The sequence below is a fragment of the Felis catus genome, chromosome C2, assembly GCF_018350175.1.
Source record: "Felis catus isolate Fca126 chromosome C2, F.catus_Fca126_mat1.0, whole genome shotgun sequence".
NCBI lineage: Eukaryota > Metazoa > Chordata > Mammalia > Carnivora > Felidae > Felis > Felis catus.
In genome coordinates, this window is record NC_058376.1 from 128,204,409 (window position 1) to 128,228,237 (window position 23,829).

The 23,829-nt window shown below is 50.3% G+C and overlaps 1 protein-coding gene and 1 long non-coding RNA gene across 8 annotated transcripts in view; one reads left to right on the top strand and one right to left on the bottom strand.

Moving 5' to 3' along the window:
• On the bottom strand, positions 1-16,753 carry LOC111562301. 3 transcript variants are annotated; one of them, XR_002745439.2, is made up of 4 exons: positions 16,125-16,753; positions 14,325-14,409; positions 1,084-2,781; positions 1-736 (listed from the first exon to the last, which is right to left on the bottom strand). It is a non-coding gene; the product is annotated as an uncharacterized LOC111562301 (long non-coding RNA). The 3 variants fall into 3 exon arrangements; XR_002745438.2 differs by having other exon boundaries at positions 1-2,781; XR_006585484.1 differs by having other exon boundaries at positions 1-2,781; positions 15,034-16,753.
• AMOTL2 (angiomotin like 2) overlaps positions 16,543-23,829 on the top strand; it is an 18,390-nt gene continuing 11,103 nt past the window's right edge. For 2 of the 5 annotated variants that reach the window (XM_006936400.5, XM_006936402.5), the window contains exons 1-3: positions 16,906-17,044; positions 19,671-20,456; positions 23,176-23,482. In XM_006936400.5, the coding sequence (XP_006936462.1) occupies positions 19,723-20,456; positions 23,176-23,482 (1,041 nt within the window). In that variant the 5' untranslated portion in view covers positions 16,906-17,044; positions 19,671-19,722. Of the gene's footprint in view, positions 16,566-16,905; positions 17,045-17,584; positions 17,716-19,670; positions 20,457-23,175; positions 23,483-23,829 lie in introns of those variants that run through there. The other 3 variants (XM_006936401.5, XM_045037573.1, XM_045037572.1) reach the window with 2 other exon arrangements.

The following is a 23,829-nucleotide window of genomic DNA, read 5'->3' on the forward strand; positions in this document are numbered from 1 at the left end:
CATTGTTCAGTGTAGTTTATTATATGCCAATGATAACTCAATAAAATTATTATTTTTTTTGATATCCACAAGCATGGTAGGGGGTCAGCAGAGAAGCCCTTGCCAGGTGGCTAGAGCTCAAGAGCAGAGCTCACTCCACCGCCACAGGCTGCCCCCAGATGGCCAAAGTCTGTTGGCAGGAGCTCTGTGTGTGAAAACTACAGCTGGAATAGCTGGAATTCTTCATATAAATTCCAGGAAATCCAGGGACTTCTGGGCACCATATGAAAACATAAGAGGGAAAAAATGGCTCATTTTCTGAGAAAAATGAAGCATATTTTATGGGGTCATGGAGCCTCTGAAACACCACCAACAACCCTTTTTCCTGGTGCCTGTTGGGGCTGGGAGTGGATATGGAGGAGAGAAAAGCCCAGTCCTGCCTGCCCTTCCCAGCCAGGGTCTCACACAGAGGCAGTCTGGCACCCATCGAGGCTGGCAGAAGGGGACGGAGAAGATGGAACTCCTGTAGGCATCCAGAGGGGATAGAGGCAGGCTGGTGCAGGAGCCCTGAATTCGGAGGCGGGGGGAGTTGAGGTGTTCCGGTGAGTCAAAGCAGGGGCATCAGTGTGACCCTGAGGGAGGCTGTGTCACCTGCGGCTTTCCCTGGTGTCCAGACTGAGGCGGAGGCTGTTCCCAGCAAGGATGAGCTCTTCTCTGCAGGTAAAGGTGCACACATATACGGACGCAGGGGCCCTGACTGTGGGCAAAGAAGCAAATCTATTATCCCGGCTTCCTAACCAGATGGAGCTCTTTATAAGCACGGTTTATCACTTTGTAACAAGGCCTCTTCCATTCAATAGACACTGAGTGTTTTCCCATGCGCCCAGCACTCACCTGGAAATCCCGGCCCTCGTGGAGCTTATACTGCGGTGGGAAAAACAGGCCATATGCAAGACAAATAAGTAAATACACAAAGTGCCAGACAGCTATAAAGGCAGTGCACAGAAATTAAGCAGAGAATGGGGACAAGGAGAATGGAAGGGGATGTGGGTGGAACTAGATGAGGAAGGGGGGGAGTCACAAGAAGTTCTAGTGGGACCCTACCTTATCTCTCTGTGGTGGATTTTTTCCCTGAGAGCAGACCACAAAGAATCCAGGTGAACTTTGTTGATCCCCTGGCAGCTGTCACCAAGACCCACTTGTGTTCCTCAGCAGCTCTGACATGAGGAAGGCGTGATGACGGCCCCACCACAGATTGTTCCTGGGGGCTATTCAGCCCTGGGTCCAGTGATGAGCCAACTACCCCCCAAACTTTAGTACTTTCTTCATTTCCCTTCCAAGACTACTCTCACTAACCCCACCTCCTAAACTCAGGAAGCTCCTGCCCCTCAGACTCTCATCATTTTCTTAGTTGTCACCATGTACATACACCTTCCATTTATTCAGCCCTATTTATCTGCCCATGGTCATACCGCACCAATTCCCACTTCTGAGCCTTTTTCCTATGCTGCTCCTTGCCTAGAATGCCCTCCTATTCAAACACTTTTCATACTCAAAGGTGAAGCTCTAACCAACCTATTTCCAGAACCTCTCCCTTCCTGTGTCAGCCCTATGAATCCCCTCTTCTTGATCTCCAGCAGCACACCACATTGAGGCAATGCTGTCCCTTTGTCTCACTGTCATCTCTCTAAGGCTAGCTTGGTCCCTGCAGCCACCTTGGGTGTTCCTCTTGTGTCTTTACTTCTTCTCTAGGCCTGAGATGCAAGATCATGCTGAGCACACAAAAGGTATGCCACAGATATAACTCATTTCTCCCTCAAAAACAAGCCTTTGCTTTGTCCAAATTTCCTCCTCTCCATCTGAGAAATGGAAATGGTTTGGAAAATTCCAGCATGGGAGTGTTCAGCCTTATTTGAGTTGTGCAAGTGGGAAAAAATGTGCTTTTCCCCGAATTAACAAATTCCCCAGCCTTTCCTCTGAAAGCAACTTACAAACCTCTGAGCCCAATGTGTAAGCTTGCCAACGTCTTCACCTCTCTGAAGACTGAATTGTCCTCCTGTCTGTATGTCTCATGCACATGTGCATTTGTGGGTGAATGAGGAGGCTGGAATCAGAGTAGAAGTTAACCAATCTTGAAAATAAAGCATGTGACAAGTGGAAAGAGGCAAGCCTTTTGATGCCCATGTCCCTTGGCTTTCCAGCATAGTGAGGAAACAATTTCTTAACAGCAGTATGCCCCTACCTGTCTCTATTCTCCCTCTCTGCATGTATCCAAATTCACCCATCCATCCATTCAACAAACACCAATTGAAAGTCAAATGTGGTTGGCAGTTTCTAAAATGGCTCCCGTGTTCCCATTTCCTGGTGCTCATATTCTTGTGTAATCCCCTTCCCTTCAGTAGGCACTGGACCTAATAACTTGCTTCTAATGACTAGAATACAGTCAAAGTGATGGGACATCAAATTCAACATTAGTTTACAAAAGACGGTAACTTCCATCTTGGTCACAGTTTCTTTGTCGTTCTTGTTTATTCACTATGATGAGGTCAGCTGCCGCATGGTGAGATGCTCTACGAGGAGCTGGAGTGCCAGGAAATGGAGGGCAGACCTTGGCCAACAGCCTGGTGAGGAACTGAGGTCAGCCAGCAGATTGCAAGACACTGAAGGCTGTCAACAATGCTGTGGGCTTGAAGCCGGTCCTTGCCACTGAGTCTTCAGAGGATAGCATAACCACAGCGGTCTTGTGATGGAGGCTGAGTGGGGGATCCAGCCACCTGCATCCATGTTCCTGACCCACAGTCACTGCAAGATAATAAATGCTGTTGTTGCAAGCTTCTGCATTTTGGACTAATTTGTTATGAGGCAATAAATAATTCATACACCAACTATGTGCCAAGCACTCTTGTTGGCCCTGGAGCATAGGAAAGGACAAAACATCTTTGCCCTCATGTAGGTGACAGTCTAGTGAGGGGAGGCAGATGATAAATAAAGTATGGTGACAGAAAAAGCTAAAGCAGTGAAGAGGAATGGTTTTCAGGTGGCTGGTGAGGTGGGGTGTCAGTGGTTGTAGCCTTTTACATGGGTGTTTGGAGAGGTCTGAGAAGGTGGCATTTGAGCAGAGACCTGTGGTGAGAGCATGAGCCCCGGGCATCCAGGGGAAAAGTGTTCCAGACAGAGGAACAGTCTAGAATGAGTTTTTGTTTTGCTCGGCAAAATAAAATTTAGAGAAGGAGAAACTTTCAGCTTCTCTTTTTAGCCTGTAGAAAAATATCTAAACATAGGCAGCCCACCCGAAATGCATTCCAACTTTCTTCCTGCTCCAGAGAGAGAGAACTCAGAGTCCAGACAGAAGTAAGCTGTGTTTCTGTTTTGTTTGTTTCCTATGTCCTTGATAGAGGCAGTTACTCAGCTTGGCAGGTGGGACTTTGTGATTTTGAGGGGAGGAAGGAGACCGTGTCATGCCTCTCTGCCCTGTCCTCCCCTCTGTGTGGCTTTCCTGCTTGGTGTGGAGTATAGGATGTGGGGGCTGGGCAGCTGAGACCCCAACCCAGAGGGATGCCCTCTGAAGAAGACTTGAATTGCCCAATTCACTCTGGGCTCCCTGGGGCCATCAATTCACCTTGGGCCTGACCCTCTCAAGGTCTAAGAAATCCAGCCAGAGCCACTCTTGCTGCCGAGAGTTGGTGGGAGCCAGGGGCACTGAAGACCACTCTCTTGCACCTGCACAGGACTCAGGCTTATCTGAGGAATGTATGGGGAGAGCAGTTTACAAAACGTTTTTTGAGCTGCCCTATGAAGAAAGTAGTCCTGATAAAGTTCTTCTGTTTGCGGGAAAGTGGAGGTTTGGGTAGACTCAGCGGCTCTCCTTCCCCCACCGCCTGCTCAGAGGGAGGCTGGACACTGAAGCCTTGGCACCAAGCTGCCTGATGGACAACGCTGATTTGTCAGAGGGGATGCCAAGAGCAGTTCTCCTTCCAAAATCTGATCAGGTCCAGATCTGATCCTCTGGCCCAAGTCAGGATTGAATGAATGACTGCCTCTGACTTCTGTCAAATTCTGGCTTTACTTGATCGCTTTCACACCCACGAAATGGGGTGTGAACTTTCCACCCGGCCCATGTTATCCAAAAGGACAGCCTGGCTTTACACGGGCCTTCCCTGGGCAGCCAACAGTGCTCTGCTTCTCCAGACACAGAGGAAAGATGGCGTAAAGACATTTCTAACCAATAAAAATGGGAAGCTCTTGTTACCAGCAAACCCTCATTCAGGGAACACTTCTAGAGCAAGAGGAAAATGATCCCACGTGGATGCATGGAGATGAGGAAAGTAATGGAGAGCAATGAAAAGGGTAAAGCTATGGGCAAAACTAAATGAATATCGATGACATATAAGAAAATAATAATAATGTCTTGTGAGGTTTAAAATATACGTGGAGGGGCGGCTGGGTGGCGCAGTCGGTTAAGCGTCCGACTTCAGCCAGGTCACGCTCTCACGGTCCGTGAGTTCGAGCCCCGCGTCACGCTCTGGGCTGAAGGCTCAGAGCCTGGAGCCTGTTTCCGATTCTGGTCTCCCTCTCTCTCTGCCCCTCCCCCGTTCATGCTCTGTCTCTCTCTGTCCCAAAAATAAATAAACGTTGAAAAAAAATTTTTTTTTTAATATACGTGGAATTAAAATTCAGGACAACAAGAGCACAAAGATGGGAGGGGAGTCATGGAGCTAACGTGTTCTAAAATCTTTGCATTGTCCTGGAAGTGGTAAAAGTAGTAATTTATATTAAACTTTAATAAGTCAGGAGGACATTTTGTAATCTCTAGGGTGACCACTGAAAACAATAATAAAAGATTATATAACTAATAAGCTAAATGGAATGGAAGAATAACAAGTACTTATAAAGTAAGAAAGGAAAAAGGGAATATAAAACAAGTGAAACAAATAAAAGACAAACAGTGACATGATGGATTTAAACCCAAATATGTTAGTAATTTCATTAAATATACATAGGTTAAATGTTCCAATTAAAATCAAAGGATGTCAGCCTGGATTCGTTTCAAGGAAGGCTGACTGACTCAGGCGGCATGCACCCTCTTGCCTGCTCCTCTTAATCTTAACCCTCTTAATAGTTGGGAGATTGACTTGATAGCTGGAGTCGCAGTGGTCATCCTGCAACCGTGAGGCTGAGCCCAGAAGCTGTGGCCAAAGGATGAAGGAGCAGAAAGATTAAAAGGAGCCTGGGACACAGAAGATGCTGGGAGCTACCATACCAGCCCTAGGTGACCCACCTCCAGATTTCATGCTTTGTGAAAGAAAAGTAAATCCCTAACTTCTCCCATTCAGTACATTGTCTTTGCATTTTGTCAATGGTTTCCTTTGCTGTGCAAACCCCCTTACTTGGGTGTAGTTCCAAAAGCTTATTTTTGCTCTTGTTTCCCTTGCCTAAGGACACATACCTAGAAAAAATACTGCTAAGGCCAATATCCAAGAAATTGCTACCTATGTTTTTTTCCAAAAGTTTTATGGTTTCAGGTCTCATATTTAGGTATTTAATCCATTTTGAGTTTATTTTTGTGTATGGCATAAGATAGTGGTTCCGTTTCATTCTTTTGCATGTGGTTGTCCAGTTTTCCCAACACCATTTGTTGAAGAAACTGTATTTTTTCCATTGCATATTCTTGCCTCCCTTGCATTAGATTAATTGACCATATATGCATGAGTCTATTTCTGGGGTCTCTATTCTGTTCAATTGATCGATGTATCTGTTTCTGTGCAGGAAAGGGAACCCTCATGCACTCTTTGTTGGTGGAAATGTAAACTGGCGCAGTCACTGTGGAAAATAGTAGAGAGGTTCCTCAAAAAAATGAAAAGTACCATAGGATCCAGTAATTTCGCCATTGAGTATTTCCCTAAAGAAAACGAAAACACTAATTCGAAAAGATATTATGCACCCCTATGTTTATTGCAGCATTATTAACAATAGCCAAGTTGTAGAAGCATCCCAAGTATCCATCCATAGATGAATGGATAAAGATATCACACACACACACACACACACACACACACACACACACACTGGAATATTACACAGCCGTAAGAAAGAATAAGATCTTGTCATTTGTGACAACATGGACAAACCTAGAGGGTATTATGCTAAGTGAAATAAGCCAGACAGAGAAAGACAAATACCATATGATTCTACTTACATATGGGATCTAAACAAACAAACAAGCAAAAAACAGAAACAAAATCATAAAAGAGACTGGTGGTTGCCAAAGGGGAATAGGTTGGAGGGACAGGTGAAATAGGTGAAGGGGATTAAGAGGTACAAACCTCCAGTTCTAAAATAAATAAGCCACATGGATGAAAAGCACAGCATAGGGAATATAATCAATAATATTGTAACAATGTTGTGTGGCGACAGATGGTGACTACACTTGCCATGGTGAGCATAGGACTGTCATATCACTGACTGCCGTATACCTGAAATCAGTGTAACACTGTATTTTAACTATACTTCAATAAAAATAAAATAAACTTAACTTTAAGTCACTCTGTGTTGTGTCTAATACTCATGCTTAAGCACAATCTTTGATACACAAGTTTTAGGACATTACATCTGCCAAACTCACTCAGTGTCAGATACTAACCTTAAACCAATTAAACCCACTGGATCGTGCACCATGTAAAACCTCTAAAGAGCACAGTGTGACTCACTCAAAGAGCAGAGCCCACTTAGACCAATTAGACCTCAGGGGGGTTTAATGGATTGGGACCAGTCACACAAATACCCCTAAGTGCCCATCTCACAACCAAAAGGATATTGCTATAATACTTTATAAACAACTTAAATGGGTTGGGAGGGGGGTTTCTTGTAGGCAGCCAACAATTATAAAACAATATGGGTCTTGCCATGGCAAGAACAAGTGTCCATGAGTTTATTCTATTCAGTCAACAATAGTTATACAGCACCCACTATGCACCGAACATTGCTCTAGCCGTCAGGGAGACAGCAAGAAACAAAACACAGAACTCCCCTGCCTAGCACAGTTTACGTGCTAGTGAGGGAGACAAAAAATAAGCAAATACATAAGTGAGACAAATTGCATGTAGAATGGTAAAAAGTTGATGGAGGGAAAAAGTGGAAAGAAGAGAACAGAGAATGGGGTAGATTGCAATTTAAATCATGATTATTCAGTATGATCAGGGGAGGTCATACTGGAAGATGATATTTGATAAAGACCTCAAAGGAGTGAGTAGGCGATAAATGACAAGGCAAAATGTTTCAATCAGCTCTTGCCAAGGTAAGAGGAAGGAGTTGGGAAGGATATAACTTGCCCTCATGAATGGCTTTGGCCAAGGGTGTTGCTTGCTGAAGAACTGCCTTTGAGTCTTAGCAAGGGGGAACCTGGCTTGTGGGAGGTCTCACTGCTGAGTGGTGTAAGGTGAGAATTTAGAGACTTCTCAGCAGAGAGGATAATTATCGTGCACGTTCTGGATGCCATTAGAAGGAAGGTTCCATTCATGCTCCCAACAGCCCTCTGTATGAAGTGGGTTTTGTTATGATGCTCATTTTACACACAAGGAGAGGGAAGCTTATCTTTCTGCCCAAGGTGGTAAAGCCAGTGGGTATGGAGGGAGGCTTCTTGAGCTGCTGCCATCAGCACCTCACAGGCCCACCCTTCCATCTCCAGGAAATGCCCATCAGGGTGACATGCAGGAAGATCAGGGCTTGAAGATAGTGTGGAAGGAAAGGAAGGAGATAGTGTGGAAGACTTGCCTCCCCCTTCCACCTTGGAGGGCCTGGCTGAGCCTGTCCTTCGTCCTCTTGACTGTGGCATTGACAGGGGTTTCATGGGTCCTGGGGGCAGGGGCAGCATAGGTGCGTGCAAGGGGCCGTTGGCCAAGTCTCAGCATTAGGGCTTCACAGCTGCAGAGACAAAGGGCTCTGCCTTTACCTCCACCATATTGGGAAGCACCACCCCTCCACCCCACTCCCCCATCCCTACCACCACCCTGGACCTTCCCCCTTTGGCCAGTTGTTCCTCATGGAGATGAAGTGGATTTCTTGGCAGCACTTTTACAGGACCCTTGACCCAAAGGGAAGGGTCTGAAATGTACAGGGTACATAGCTCTCTTAGGGAGAATTTATGGGAGGTCTCTGCCTCTCTCTCTTCCTACCCTTTCCTCCCTGCAGCCAACGTACCGATGTTTCCTCTGACCTCAGAGGAAACTCCCCTTGTGCCTCTCTAGGGTCACTCCTTTGTCCCAGTGCTGGATTTCATGTCTTTTCCAGCACCAGTCACATTGGATCTGGGATGGGGTTGGGAAGAGTTTGTCAAACAGAATCTGAAAAAGCAGGCCAGGTGGCCAAGACCCACTGGACTTCCGACAGGCTTTCGGCAAGGGCTCCCCTAAATGTGGGATGCGTTGTCTCAGTCTCCAACTCTGGAGCTCTCAGATTCTCCACTAGGACGTTAGACTCTACACTGTGATTTGCCCATACCTGATACCTCCTGAGATCAGTCTACTTTCTTTCAGCCTGTCTTCACTTATGTGGGTGCCTTAAACAAAATATACAGTTTCTTTCCTGCAGGGAATTTTAGACTCTTCATATAGGTTGACACCATTGTGAACCTCTAAGAAAGGAACACTGTTTCTGGAGTCTCTCTAGCATATCTGACCTCAGGTTTTGAGGAACACTTCACAAGGCCAGCACACAGCATACACTGAGAGCCTCTGCACAAAATAAGTCAGACATTATGATGTCTCCCAAGTGACTCCAGTATCCTGCCCAGTCAAACAACACAACAGTTCAATGGTGCTGAAAGGCCAAGCGCTCTGCCCTTAGGAGGCAGTCAAGGTGGGCCTGGGAGCAGCAGTGTTCTCCCAGCCATCCTCTCCTATGAATGCACCTAGAGGAAATGGGCGAGAGTGGAAGCAAGTGGGGTGCCTGGGTGGCTCAGTCGGTTAAGCAACTGACTTTGGCTCAGGTCATGATCTCACCCTCGGTGAGTTTGAGCCCTGCATCAGGCTCGGTGTTGACAGCTCAGACCCTGGAGCCTGCTTTGGATTCTGTGTCTCCCTCTGGGAGGGAGCCCCTCCCCTGCTCACTCTATCTCTCTGTCTCTCAAAAATAAACATTAAAAAATTTTTTTCTTAAAGTGGAAGCAAGGACAACTCTGGGCCAGCCTTCTCCTGGATACTGGGTTTGGTGAAGGCAAGGTGGCAACTATTTTTTTTAAGTTTATTTATTTATTTTGAGAGAGAGTGAGAGAGAGACCACCAGCTGGGGAGGGGCAGAGAGAGAGGGAGACACAAAATCCCAAGCAGGCTCCGTACTGTAAGAACAGAGCCCAACATACCGCAAGAACAGAGGTCAAACTCACGAACTGTGAGATCATGACATGAGCCAAGATCAAGAGTCAGACACTTAACCAGCTGAGCCACCCAGGCACCCCCAAGCAAGGTGACATCTACAGGGAATACCACATGCCTCCTGGAACCCCAGCTCAGCCTCTGGACCTCTAAGTCCCCTCAAGTTTAAAAAGCCTCAAGTCACCCTTTGCCAAGTCTTGGTGGCAGCCCTGTGGTACCAAGGTAGCAGAGTCCCACGTGTCATCTAAGCTGTCACAGAAGCACCCCTATCCCTGGCTTATCCTTGGCGGATGTTTGGGAACCCAGTGTACAGCAGGCCCTGGAGTCGTAGAACCAGCCCAACAACCCTGAGCTTGCCAGCTTCCTGCCCCAAGTGCCCACACCAGTCCTGACAAGGTCTGGAATGAGCCACCTCAGTGAGAAAAATCAAGAGGAGGCTGAGTCCAACCAAATGCGGAGGAGAGAGCAGTACCATTATCCTGCTTCTGCCCCAAATCTGCCTACTGGGTGGGAAAGAGATGAAAGGAAAAAACCTAACCGTAGCAAAAGAAATCAGGAGAGGAGAGAGCAAGCAGGAGAGGGATCTCAACAAAATTCTGGAAAATGGAATGCAGACAGATGAGGTTATAGCTTTCTCCCCACAGCCGAGTGTCTGGGAGGGGGAAGAAGCAACCTCAGCAGAGCCTCAAACAATCTTAGCAAATGAAGCCACTGGACACACAAGACAGGGGCAAGGGTGAGGCTGAAACCAGGTGAGCTGTCTGACAGCTTTATGAAGAGGAGATCCCCTCCTTTGCCACATGAGAAGATCAGCACCTCATTCTGTACCACTCTCCTCCCGCCACCCCTGCTGCCAGAGCGGAGAGACTGAGAGGGGAGGGGTCTGGCATAGCCCACTTTTCCCAACCCCCTCTGCTTCCTGTTCCGCTGTCCAAACACTGGCTGCCAGGCTTTCAGCCTCCAGGCAGGAGATTTGGAGGGTCCTTCACTGGGAAGCTGACTGGCCCAAGGGAAATGATCTACATATTCTACTATATGGGGGTCCCCATCATCACAGCCAGAACCTTATCCCATCGTTTCTCTGTGAGACCCTCCAAAAGCCCAGCTCTGCATCCACATGGGGCCTTCATCAGCTGTTAAATGCCTCCTTTTTAAATAGGACCAGACAGCCAAGAATCAAAGTCATTTGGGGAAGCCTTAGCTACGAAAAACAGAGACCAAAACAAACAAACAGAAAAAATGAACTCCAAGGAAACAGAGATAATGTGGAGATTGGAATAAGAAAACAATTTTCATTGTAATTACTACTCCCGGGGGGGGGGGGGGGGGGGATACAAGAAGATAATTCATGAAACAAGAAGATGATGTTATAAAAGGGAACACTGGATTAAAACCAGCCTTTGAAAACTAAAACTGATAACAAAAATATAGAAGGGTTGAAATTTCCCAGAAAAATAAAAGGTAACGGCAGTGGTGGGGGGGAGTTGTTTAAAATTTAGAGAATCATTTTGGGAGCTCTAACATCCAAATAACTGGAGTTCCGGAAAAGAGAACAGTTAAATTGGAGAAGAGTAACAACAGAAGCCTATGGGAAACTTCTCAGCACTTAGGGACATGAAGTGCCAGACCAATGGGTCCACAAAGCACGCAAAACAAAGGACAAAATCATATCAAGGCACAACACTGGGAGATTTCAGAACATCAGACGTGTCGAAAAAATCCTCAAAGCTTTAATCCTCAAAGAAAGAAACAGAAAACATTTTAAATCCAGGGATCAGCAATCAGAATCACATCATTGTTTTCCACGGCAACAATGGAAGTAAGAAGGCAATGAGGCAACCTTTTCAAATACAGAAGAAAATTATTAAATTATTTGTAACCTAGGGTTTTATACCCAGCCAAGTATCAGTCCTTCAGAAGAGTACAATGAAGAGATATTAAGACATGAAAGATTTTTTGCCTCCCACAGATCCATTCCTAGGAAGCTACCAGAAGACAAAGACAAGGAATCTGGGAAACAGGGAAGCAAAGTGGGGGAAGGACCATCAATGGAGACAGAGGGAGGTCTCAAGATGAAAGCCGTTTGGTGCGACCAGACAACAACCCATCCCAACTCCCCCGAAGGGATGCCACAGATCAAACTGGACCTGATAGCACACCAGTGGGCCTATGAAATGCACGGAATGGAATTTTAGGATTCTGTCTGTCCGTTTGGGCACAAGTCAATGCTAAATAAACAGCACACCTAGAAGATGAAAAATGAGGTAGACATTTAACTGCAATAAAAACAAAAGTTAAATAAGAAACATGGCATAGTATATGATTCAGCTATTAATACCATATACATAGTCATAATAATATAAACACTGAATAGTAATTTAACCAAAACGTGGCATGTAGACACATCAAGAGAATGAGGGAAGAGAAGTGTGTGTGTGTGTGTGTGTGTGTGTGTGTGGTTCATAAGAGAGCTATAGCCTAACCTTGAGTGGTACATAAGAGAGCTATATCCTAACCTTTTGTAGTAGGAAATAGGTAGATAATACCTAAAACAGAAACACCAGGAAATAAAGAAGTCCATTTGTTTTAATTTATGTTTAAATGATAGAACATGTAAGACTTAAAAGTGGTTGTCTCTTGGGAATGGAACTTGATGAGGAAAAAGTGGAACAGGGCGCTATTTTTACATTATAGTGCTATCTGACTTTTTAATTTTTTTTCTTTCTTATTGAGGTATAGTTACAATAACAAACTACTCTTATTTAAAGTACACAATCTAGGGACACCTGGGTGGCTCAGTCGGTTAAGTGTCTGACTCTTGGTTTCCACTCCGGTCATGATCTCACAGTTTGTGAGTTTGAGTCCACATCGGGCTCTGCACCGACAGTGCACCATCTGCTTGGGATTCTCTCTCACTGCCCCTCCCCACCTCTCCCTCTCAAAATAAATAAATAAACTAAAAAAAATAAAGTACATAATTTGATGTTTTGGCATATATATATATATATATATATATATATATATATATATATACCACAAAGTGTCCCTTTATAATCCCTCCCTCTCAGGATTACTCCTGGAGAAGGACATATGGGTGGCTGGAGGTCAGTGGCTCAATGTTTTCTGCTTCTGTTTTAGTAAACCAAGGAGTCTGTGCTTCTAGTGCAGGTTCCTCATATGCCAGCATGGGGAAGACACCTCACAGTCCATCTTGGCCTTCAGCTTGAGAAGCACCTCCTCCAGGATGCCTACCATGACACCCTCCCTGTGTGCATACTCCCTTCTTTAAAGATGGAACTCTCCACTCTCTAGTGTACTACCCTCTTTCTCCCCTGCACTCAGTGACCTGTGAGTCTGCAAGGTTGGACACCTTCCATTCGAGGGCCAGGTGCTCAGAAAATATTTGTTCAGTGAATACATGAGATACAAAAAGAAATGCATGGATCGTGAATAGGTGAGTAAATGCCAAGTCTTTTCCCATTGTCAATTATTTTAAGGTTGTTTGTGTTAAAGATGATATCTCTTTAAAGACTGTGTGAAAGCCCAGGAGAGGCTGAAATAGGAGGAAAGCTCAGAAACACAACTGAGCCATTAATCCATTCGAGGAGCCTGAGAGACATCTGTCCCTTGTATGAAACCCTGTCCCAAACACGCCCCCCTCGACCCTCCTCAAGGATCCAAGACTCCTCTCCGGAGCCCTGGGAGTAGCTAACTCAAGCAGTTGGGGATGAGGATCACTAGGGGGCACCCTTTCATCATATTGGCCCTGCCCCAAAGGCCACAGAAGCCTACCTTGGGGTCTTCTACAAGGACCCTGCAAACCGAGGGGCCGGCCTCTTCACATGCTCTGCAGCCTCTTGCCAATAACAGAGAGGGTCTTTCCAAGGAGCAGTGGCACATCCACTAAAACAGTATCCACTCGGTACAAGGTAGCTTTGCAGAAAAGGCAGGTATTTGGGGGCACATTGATATTTCAGAATGACCTTCCTTTCTTTACTGCCTTGAGTGTGTCAGTTCTTCGATCCCCAGTCCCAGCCTGACAGCTGCCCAGGTAAGAATAAACTGAAGGGTACACTCCTGCAATTTACCTATTTACTCACCTATATCCACTAGACACATTTTCCTTGAAGGACTGGGGACTGGGACGCTCTGGGCGATTATAGCCCCCAGCGTAGGGGGAAGAAATGGGAGCTTACGGCCTGCACAAATCATCCCAGCCTTGGGCCTGCACGAACCTCAGAAGTGGCACAGAGGAAGGCTAGGGGCCCAAGTGGTATGTGTAGTCTGGAAAGTCAGGGCTCCTTCATTTTTTAGGACAACACTCTCTTAACCTCAACCATTGTGGGACTTAATTTCAAAGATACTCCCTCTCTGGAGGAATTAACCACCCAAACACAAAGACTCTGTAAGTCACCCCTGCCTGATGGAGATTCTGGACCTGGAGTGGAAGGGAAGTGAGTGGTAGGAGAGGATTGGGGGGAAAACCTGGATGGAGGAGGACACGGAGAAGGGGGAATGCAGAACAAAGAGAAGAAGGCCCTTAGCTTGGCTCTTGGAACTGGAGCATTGGAACTTCCATTCCAACATCTAGGTTCTTCCTGTGAATTTACTATCTGCTCCAGATTCTGGTGGGCTTCCTGCTTCCCCTAACCTGTCAAAGGAAGTGTCCAGGGGAGGCTGGAAGGGAGAATTTCACAACTAACAGAGCCTTCCTTTGATGTTGCCACCAGGGCCCTGGAGCCCCGCCTCTACCAATCAACCATTTGGGCAATGAGGAGACCATTCTCTTCCCCTCATGTTCCCATTTGGTACAGTGGGACACAATGCCAGATTGAGGCCATATCACAGGCACAGACCCAGCCCCAAGTCCAGGTCTAGGCTAAGGAGGATCCCTTGGTAAGCCCTGTCCACACCTATGATGCAGCCACACCCCTAGGAGCTGAACTTTCCAGAGCAAAGGCATCAAAACTGACTTACTCTGAGAATTGGGTCACCTCTGCATCTTTCCTGGGCAGGATTCCAGACCCAGACAGCCATGCTGTCACCTGAGAAGAATCATTACCTGCAGGGGGAGAGGGTAAGAGAGAAGGAGAAAAGATGGGTGGAGATGGACAAAGCTGGGAGGAAGAAAGCACTGGCTCGCTCACTAGAAGAGCCTCTCCTCTCCTCCCATATGGGAAGATTTATGTCCCAGCAGCCTAGCCAACCCAGTGCCCACCTATGCACACCTGCCCCTGGTACATCTTTCACCCAACTACCCAGCACAACTCAGGCAGGCTTCACTGAGGCCTCCGGCTCTGCCTTGCCTGGGAGGCCCTGCCCTCCAACCTTCTTACAGAGAGGAGGAGAGAGGAGAGGGAGAAGAGGAAGAGGAAAAGAAAGAAGAAATGTGTGTACATTTCAGCCCCCTCCAGGTTTTGGGATCCCTCCCCCTTCCTGTTGCTCTGGGACATAGAGGTGAGGAGTCACAGGGGCCCATTTAGGTCTACAGCAGGTTTATCCACTTCAAGATGTACTTGCTTGACTCTAGCAGCCTTGAGCGGGCCCCTTTCTGTAACCATCTCAAGAATGTTTGTCAAGCATTTTGTCAGGTACCCCCCCCCCAAAGTCCCTGAAAGATAGGACTCTACCATATGACCTTTCACCTGATTTTGCAATCCCAGAGGGCACATGCCTACTCTCATACCTCCACCAAGTGTCTCCAAGAAGAATTCCATCCACGGGGTAAGGCCACCCGGGACCTCTTCTTCTTCCTTCCTTTTTAGTTCTAAAATTTTTACCAAGTGTATCTAGTTGGGACAGTGACATATTGGCCTTAGCTTCTCTTTGTGAGATGGTCTTTGGATGGCCAAATACCCCTTAGCTTGGCACAAAAGACTTATGTTCTCATTTGTCTCAGAGCCGATCATTATTTGTAATGCAATATTTGGCTTCTGAGTAAATCACACACACAGACACGCATCTTTGGGGAGGACTTCATTAAATATTAACAATGTCCCTGGCTAGTAAATAGCTCTTTGAACTTAAAACGTTTTCTCGTCCCTGGTCTCTCCAGCAGATGTGGGGCTTGTAAACTCCATGGTGAGGGGAGGAAAGGACCTTACTGGGGGTAGGACTCGGCCTTCACTCTCCCAGGTGATAGGGTCCTGAGTCCCCCACAGGCAGATGTTGGGAGGCCCAGTGTGGCCAGGGCTCAGGAGTGGCACACAGAACTGTGGGAGTAGAGGAGAAAGGCGGCTGGGGAGAGGGTAAGGAAAGGTGGGTAGGGTGTGTCTGAAGAAGTGTAGGCCAGCACAGATGGACCAGCCTACAGGAAAAGTGGGGGAGGGAGCGTCCTAGGGGCAGAGGAAAGAACTTCATCCAGGTCAAGAATAGCAGGACCAAGATGGGTGGACACCAGGGAGGGCCCTGACTGGCAGGGGTATAGGAGGGAATGAAGCTGAGACTGAAACAGAGCAGATGGAGAGAGGAGGGCTCCCAGAGTCTGTCTTGGACCTCTAGGGAGCCCGGGTTCCGGTGGCAACGGAAGGGTTTTGAGAAAAAACTGAGCAGCCCAGAGGTTGCCTGGCTTCATCACTCACGCTCTCTGTGACCCTGGGGCAAGCTAATTAACCTCCCTGAGCCTTGGTTTCCTCACTTATGACACAGGGATGATAACAGAACTCCCCGGGAGGATGATCGGGAGGATGATTGGGAGGGCTGACAGGGATGACGAGGCGAAAAGCGGGTGGTGGCACACCGCGCGCACTGCGTAAATTTAGGGGTGCTGATTACTACCTTTTTCCGGAAGAGTTGGACAGAGCGCCTGGCGGCGGGTGATTCAGTTGGTTAGGTGGATCAAATTAACCAGAAGATTTTCAACTCAGATTCACACTTCCTGTGGAGACAGGCCCTAAAAGAGCTGGCGAAGGTGTTTGTAAACAATAACAGGGCAATTCAAAGGTCGCCGCTGGCGGTGAAAGCAGTGGGGGGTTAGGGAAGAGGCTCCAGGGGAAGCAGCCTTCCCTTCGCCGGGGGAGGAGGGGCTGGTAGGATCCAAGACAGGCAGGTGTGGACACCTTTGCGGTCTTCCTTCCCTTGAATACACACATACAGACACACGCACGCGCGCGCGCGCGCGCATCACCCCCCAGCCCTCTCCCGCAGCAACACCCAGAACCCCTCAGCGACACGCGATCGTCCATCTCCCGGCGTCGTCCCGCCGACAGGGAAGAAGGAGTGAGTGGAAGGCCAGACGCATTTGGGGGGCGGTAATGGCCGAGGGGATTAATTCTTCTCCCGCAGCCCTGAAGGCAAAGCGTGGCTGTGGCGTGGGGAGAGGCGCAGTGCGTCCTGGAGGGCCCTGGGCCGCGCGGGAACCGAGCTCTGAGGCCGGGCGCCTGGCCCGCAGCGCCGCCTCCCGGGAGGAAGGCGGGGGCCGGGAGGAGGGAGCCGGAGGAGGCGGAGGGCGGAGGAGGGCGGCGCGCTGAGAGGTTATTTGTGGTTCGCTTTGATCCCGAGGGGGAACCTGAAACTCTCACATTCCTGGCATAGCAGCCGCCTCCGGCGCGGGCCGACCCTGGGGCTGCGCGCTGGGGCCCGAGCGGCCAGAGCGTCGGCGCCACCGCCTAGTGCACACCTCCGCCGCCGAGCTGAGCTGAGCGGAGCTGGGCCGGGTCGTCGGGTCTGACTGCGCCAAGCACCCGGGGGCCGCAGCGGTAAGGAAGGCCGCTCGGCGCTTCGGGGAGCGCTCGGGTCGGGAGAGACGCGTCCAGCCGAAGCCAGAGCCCCGGCGCAGCCCGCTCTTTTCTGGGAGCGGGAGCCCGGCGCTCTAAGCGTCCTCGGGATGCAGTGCGCCCTTTCCAGGAAGCCGCGGGGGCGACCCGGGACCATTCCTCGCTGAGGGCGCTCCGCAATGCGCCTGGGTCGGGGGCTCTAGCCGGCGCGGGGTCCCCTGGGGCTGGGGGAGGGGGCAGCTTCTGGGGAGAGCGGTGTCATGTGTTTTGGGCCGTGGGTTGGAGAGAGCGGCGCAGAAAAGGGAAGGAGACGCCGCTTAGAGTTCAAGTTGCAGGGCCCTGGGGCTGATCTGGTTGGTTAGGTGGGGATTACAGGTGTCTTTGCCCCCAACTAGTCCAAGAATTCCTCTTTGTCTTCCTTGGAAAATCCTCTCTGGAGCCACTGACTGGCTCTCACTTAGAAAGAATGCAGCCGGCCGTCCAGCCCGGTGACGTCAGCGTTGGAGCATTTGGAAAACAAAGAGGGCTCGGGAGGCTGGGAGGGAGGCGGACCCGCGACGCTTAAAGAACTCCGTGGGCCTCCGGCTACCCTCCCCTGCTCGCTCTAGGTGCACCGGCGGCCTCCAGGTGTTCGTGGTCGGCTTGGAGTCTGGGTAGGGCGGGATCCCTGGCTGGGGTGCAATCTGACTTAGGGACCGTCGCTTGGGTTCCTTAGGCGAGCGTGAGCCCCGGCGAGAGCCGGAGTTACGTGCTTACTTAGGAAGGGGGTGGGGGGTTCAGAGAACCAGGAGCGCTGGTGCAGCAAAGGTGCACGGCCCGGGTCGTGGTCGCAGATTTTAGTAAGGCCTCAGTTGAAGGGATGTGCATCTGAGGCGTCTGACGGGGACAGATTCGGATGAGAGGCCCCGGAGGTGTTCCCTGCTCCCAGGCACACCGTTGGCGGAGAGGAGACCAGGAATCTGTCCAGAAAGCTCTGCATTCCCCGGTCTTTCTCAGCAGGTTTCAGCCCAGACTGATTACTTTAGGAAATGCCCCGCAGATGAAACCTTGGGGCGAATTGATTCCAGTTTGTTTTGCCTCTGGTAACTCTGGAGTCTTGCATCTCCAGCCTCCTGTGTGTAGGGAGAAGGGGCCGCATGGTGGGGTGCCAAGAAGGATGGGTACAGAGATGCCTTCCAGACTCCACTCCCTCTCCTCATTTCTGGGCAGCCAGGAGGAAGGAGCGGATTGGGAATGGCTGCTCTGCCAACCTACCAAGCCCAAATAGCAGCAGGGCACTGGGGCTAGTTCTGTGGCGGAGGCGGGGCCACGTTCTGCCTGCTCCCCTCCCCCCATACACAAGGACCTATGGAGATGTGGTTTTGTTTGGTTTTCCCTGAATCTAGTTTGGAGGTTTATGTTGGAGGAGGCTGTGGGAAGGAAGCCAGGTGAGGTGGGCGGTCTTCCAGGACATGAGCCACTGAGAGCCCAAGCTCAGAAGAGAATACCTTCCTCAGGAGATAGGATCTCCCTGCACTTGAGGCTTCCAGGCCCCAGCCCCAGGTCCCTGCAACCAAGAGCCTCTCCCTTGCTCGCTTATGTCTCCAATTGGCTCAAATGGGTGTTACTGGTATCAAAATACTGAGTGCCCATCCCTTATGTGGCATAGGACCGTTGAGGTCCTTTCCGATGTAGCAAGTGCGTGTGTCTGTGTGTAAGGGGGACGGTCATAAAATCAAAGACAGGGTGCTACCCTTTCTTTTTCCTGGAGCATCCATGCGGTTGCTGTCAGCACACAGACTGTGTGACTTACCCGCACACCTGGATGAGTGGCACCTTTTTGCGTCAGTTCACAAAACCATGGTCCTACTGTAGCTTCTCTTCTTTCATCCCATATTCAGCAAACCAGCATTTTTTCCTTTCTCCTGTTCACCTTGCAGAGTAACTGCCGAGGTCATCCCATGACAGGGAGGGCTCAGCATGGTAAAGGGTGGTGAGTTAACTGCTAAGACTAGGGTTTAGGCATGCAGCATTCTAGAGGGAGCTAGGGGCAGTTTGCCCAAGGCTTTTACTAGGCTGGACTCGTTCTTTACCACCTGCCAATAAACTGGGCCCCTGTCCATCCCTAGACTGGCCTGCTCAGTGGTTATGGCTGAACTACCCCTGCTCTGGAGTCTCTCATCAGCCTTTTCAATGGGAAGCAGACTGCAGGAGGCTGGGGTTCCTGGGTGATTGATTACCCACTAGGTTACTGTGTCTTTTTCTTTAGACATAGTAAAGATGCAGCTATGCCTCCATACTAAGTGTGAATATGATGGTATGGCAACCCTTTGCTAAGGATTCACTGCGCACCAGGAGCTCAGCAGCCATTGCCTCATTTAATTTTCAACTCCATGAGCAGGCATTATTCCTTACATTTTTCTGATGGAGAAACGGAGGTTCAGAGGTTAGGCAACTTGCCTTAATCAGTAGGCGGCAGCATTGGCAGTTGAACCCAGCCTTGCGTGACCCTCCATAGCCTTGCTCTTTGCCATTCTGCTTTGGGCCAGAGTGTAATGGAAAGTCCTCCTGTTCCTCTCCCAGGTACTTCCACTGATTGCTCTTCTTTCTCTTCTCTCGGGTGCCCTAGGGCCAGGTGCCACCGGCCACTGTTCAGGCAGGGGTGTGCAAGCCAAGGAAGCATGAGGACTCTGGAAGACTCCTCGGGGACAGTCCTGCACCGCCTCATCCAGGAGCAGCTGCGCTATGGCAACCTGACTGAGACACGCACACTGCTGGCCATCCAACAGCAGGCCCTGCGGGGTGGGGCTGGGGCTGGGAGCACAGGGAGCCCCCAGGCCTCCGTGGAGCTCTTGGCACCCGAGGACACTCAGGTGCTACAGCAGGCCACAAGGCAGGAGCCCCAGGGCCAGGAGCACCAGGGCGGTGAGACCCACCTGGCAGAGAACACCCTCTACCGGCTGTGCGCACAGCCCAGCAAGGGTGAGGAGCTACCCACCTATGAAGAAGCTAAAGCCCATTCGCAGTACTATGCGGCCCAGCAGGCAGGGCCCCGGCCACATGTAGGGGACCGGGATCCCCGAGGGGCCTCCGGAGGCAATCGGAGCCAGGATGAGGCGCTGCGGGAGCTGAGGCATGGGCACGTGCGCTCCCTGAGTGAACGGCTCCTGCAGCTGTCCCTGGAGAGGAACGGTGCCCGGGCCCCCAGCCACATGAGCTCCTCCCACAGCTTCCCGCAGCTGGCCCGCAATCAGCAGGGGCCCCCACCCAGAGGCCCTCCTGCCGAGGGCCCAGAGCCCCGTGGACCTCCGCCTCAGTACCCACACGTTGTGCTGGCTCATGAGACCGCCACTGCTGTCACCGACCCACGGTACCGCACCCGCGGGAGCCCACACTTCCAGCATGCTGAAGTCAGGTAACTGCCCACCCTGCTCTTTCAAGCTCTTGACCTTCTTCCAGTGTAGTTCTCCCCAGGGTGGAGAGCCTCCAGACAGCAGCACCTTGTGTCAGGACTGGCCAGCCCCAGAGGAAGGCTGTTGATACCTGCCTCCTTTCCAAGAAGGAGGGGCTGATGCCTGGAGGAAAGTAGGACTTAGCCAAGGTCACATGAGAACTTAGTGGCATCTTTTGCTTTAATTTGGAGATGGATACCATTGTGTAATTAGCTGTAGCGGTCAAATAACTAAGGTTCCCAGAGGGTACAAGTTACAGCAGGGGGTTAAAGGTTAGGTTTTCAAAAGAACTTGCTAAAGACAAGGGTTGGGAATCATCGCCAAACTGATTCCAAGCTAAGTGGCAAGAAAGTGGGACCTCCTTCTCTGGAGACTCTTAAGACCAAGTGGACAGTTTGCTTTCTGTGATTAATGGAGGGCATTCCTAACTGGAGGCAGGAAGGACCAGATGGCCTCCTTAAAGACCTCTCTGTGTCCTACACCAGGGCAGGAGCTGCCCTGTCACTACCATTCATTTCCTTTCATGTTTTCCCACATGCTCCAGGTGGCTGGAGCCTGTAGCAGGAGAGGACATGGGGTCCAGGCAAGCCCCTTTCTGTGGAGCCTTGGAAAGGGCTGCTGGGGGATGTAGAACTTGATTCTGAAGCCTTTAGAGGATGTGATTTGGCTTACTTCTTTAAGAAGCCCCCTCAGGCTGCATGTAGGGAATGGATTCTAAGGGGCAAGAATGGAAGCAGGAGACCAGGAGGAGGCAGAAAGCCCAGCTTGTAGAAATACTGGTTCCTAGAAATGAGGCTCTGCCCCAGGCTTCTGACTTGGCCCAGCACCTTCTGAGAAGCTGACACACACCCTTCATGTCACACACTCTGCATCTCCCCCGCCGATGGTGGTCCAGGAAACCCCTGAATCTGCAGACTCCTTTCCTCTGGAGCCTCAAGGTCGAAGTCTTGTTCTCTTCATTCTTGCTGAGTCTTCATTTAGTCACCCACTTTCCCACCGCTTGGTCTTTTCCTGGGATAGATGCCTTTCCTTGCTCTCGAGAAATGAGTGACGCCATGGTGTTGGTATGGGGGAAGTAGAGGACGGAACCCTATGGGTTTTCTCCAGCCTCCACCTCTCGCGTCCCCATCTTATCTCCTTTCTCAGGGCTTGGTCAGGGAGAGTTTCGGAAGCTGAGTCGTGGGTTTCTAGTTTTGGAGCAGCCTTATTGAGCCCTGTCAGGAAAAGATAATATCGTGGAAAGGAAGTAGACCGCAGGAGAACAAAAAAGGGAGGGAGGGGGAGGGGCCACACGGGGAGGGGGGGGCCGGAGAGCAAGTGTGAAGGGAAAGGAGACTATTCTTCCTCAGAGCTAAGTCATCCTCAAAGAATGCCAGTTGTGTCTGCCTAGCCCAGTGCAGGGGGAAGAAAGTTTGTGAAGCAACCCTGAGAATGCCACATTTAGCAGTGCAGGGAGAGTTTGGACATTCCAGTGGAGACCCTCTGCTCAGCTCTCACTAGGAGCTCTAGCTTAGGCAGTAAGAGAAGCAGATCTGCCCGTCCTCTCGTTTCAGCTGATCAGAGAAGGCTTAATCGTTGGGAACTAGGGGCAGGGACTTTTCTTTCAGCCTAGGGTCCTAAGAGGGAGCCGGGGAGGAAGGGCATGAGTGCTGAGGGGATGGACCCAGAAGTGGAATTCAGCTCTCATGTAGCTTCTGCGGCCTGGAAAATTCCTGGTGTAACTGAGGAAGTCTGTTCTTTTATACCTGGAGTCACAAGGCCCCAGCAAGTCTCTGTGACCAGCTTCCACCCCCACCTCCACGGGGTTCTGACGAGAATGCTGCACCATTGCTAGAGGCCAGTAGAACATTGTCCCTAAACTCAGGGTATTGCGGTAGTCCAGAGGTGGCCCCATCTAGTGCGTGGGTTACATTTACTCTACGAAGACAACAGGCTGCAGTTGTCAGTAGGAGAGGTAGAGGATGCGCCACCATTGTGGATCATGTGCTGTAGGCCCAGCACTTGCCAGGCTTTGTGTTGCCTGGTGAGCCCCGTGAGGCTGGAGATCCTCACCCTCATGATTTAGTAGAGGCATGCTGGCACCGTGGGGATTTGAATGCCTGTTTTGTCAGACTTTGGAGCTCAGACTCTTACCCTGACATCTATCTCACCACTCTGCCCTTAGCCACAGTATTCTAAAAATGTTTCTGTGAAGGGTGATGGGACCCAAAATAGGAGGGAGAAAACGTGGATGTGCTACAGTGGCAGGTGCTAGTGTAAGAGGCTTATAACAGACAGAGGGGTAGCTGCTGAGGCTCAGCCACCAAGTGGCCCAGGGGCCTGGAAGACTGTGTGCTCAAGTCATGATTGACGTGGCCTCCAGACCCAAAAAGAACCTTGTATGGATTAGAAAGGTCAAGTGTGCCTTGTTTAAGATGCCTTATTTAAGTACTGGTTGCTTACAAGGACCAGGACTACTCAGGCTGATCCCCAGGGCCTTGGCCACAGTAAGGCTGGGCATGAAATAAGCATCCTGATGTTAACCCCCTCTAGCCCCATTCCCTTGGCCCTTGAGGGTCTTAGGTAGACACTGTGGAAAAGCCCTCCATTATGCCAGGAGGGCTGGGCCCACTCAGGGTTGCTCAGCGGTGGGAACCTTGGGGGTCTATACAGTCTCTGAACACTGTCTCTTCTGTTCCCCAGGATCCTGCAGGCCCAGGTGCCCCCTGTGTTCCTCCAGCAACAACAGCAGTACCAGTACCTACAGCCGGCCCAGGAGCACCCCCTGCCACCACATCCAGCTGCTCTCAGCCATGGCACCCTAGGCTCCCTCAGTCCACCTGAAGTGGAGGGGCCAGCAAGCAGCCAGGCATCCTCAGCCACCTCAGGCAGTGCCCACCTGGCCCAGATGGAGACTGTGCTGAGGGAGAATGCCAGGCTGCAGAGGGACAACGAGAGGCTGCAGAGGGAGCTGGAGAGCTCAGCAGAGAAGGCTGGCCGCATTGAGAAGGTAGGCCTTGCTGGGGCCTCAGAGGGGCGAGGGGGAGCTGGCCCCCACCCCCTCATGCTTCGTATGCCCTCCCTCGCCAACTCTAGACAGCTGGGGAGCAGCCGCAAGGCTGGCAGAGCAGGCCTGGAGTGTGAGCAGTTGCTGGCCAGTAGTGATTAGAAAGAGCCCATTCACCAGCTCCCTGCACACCCTTCCCCTGCACACACCCCCTCCTGCGGACACCTCCCACAGAGAGCCCTTTGTGTCCCCCACACAACAGTAAGTCTGTTCTAGGCTGGCCCTGGCCAAAAAGAAAGCCCCTCCTTTTGGAAAAAACGAGCTACTTATTAGAATCACAGGCCAGCTCG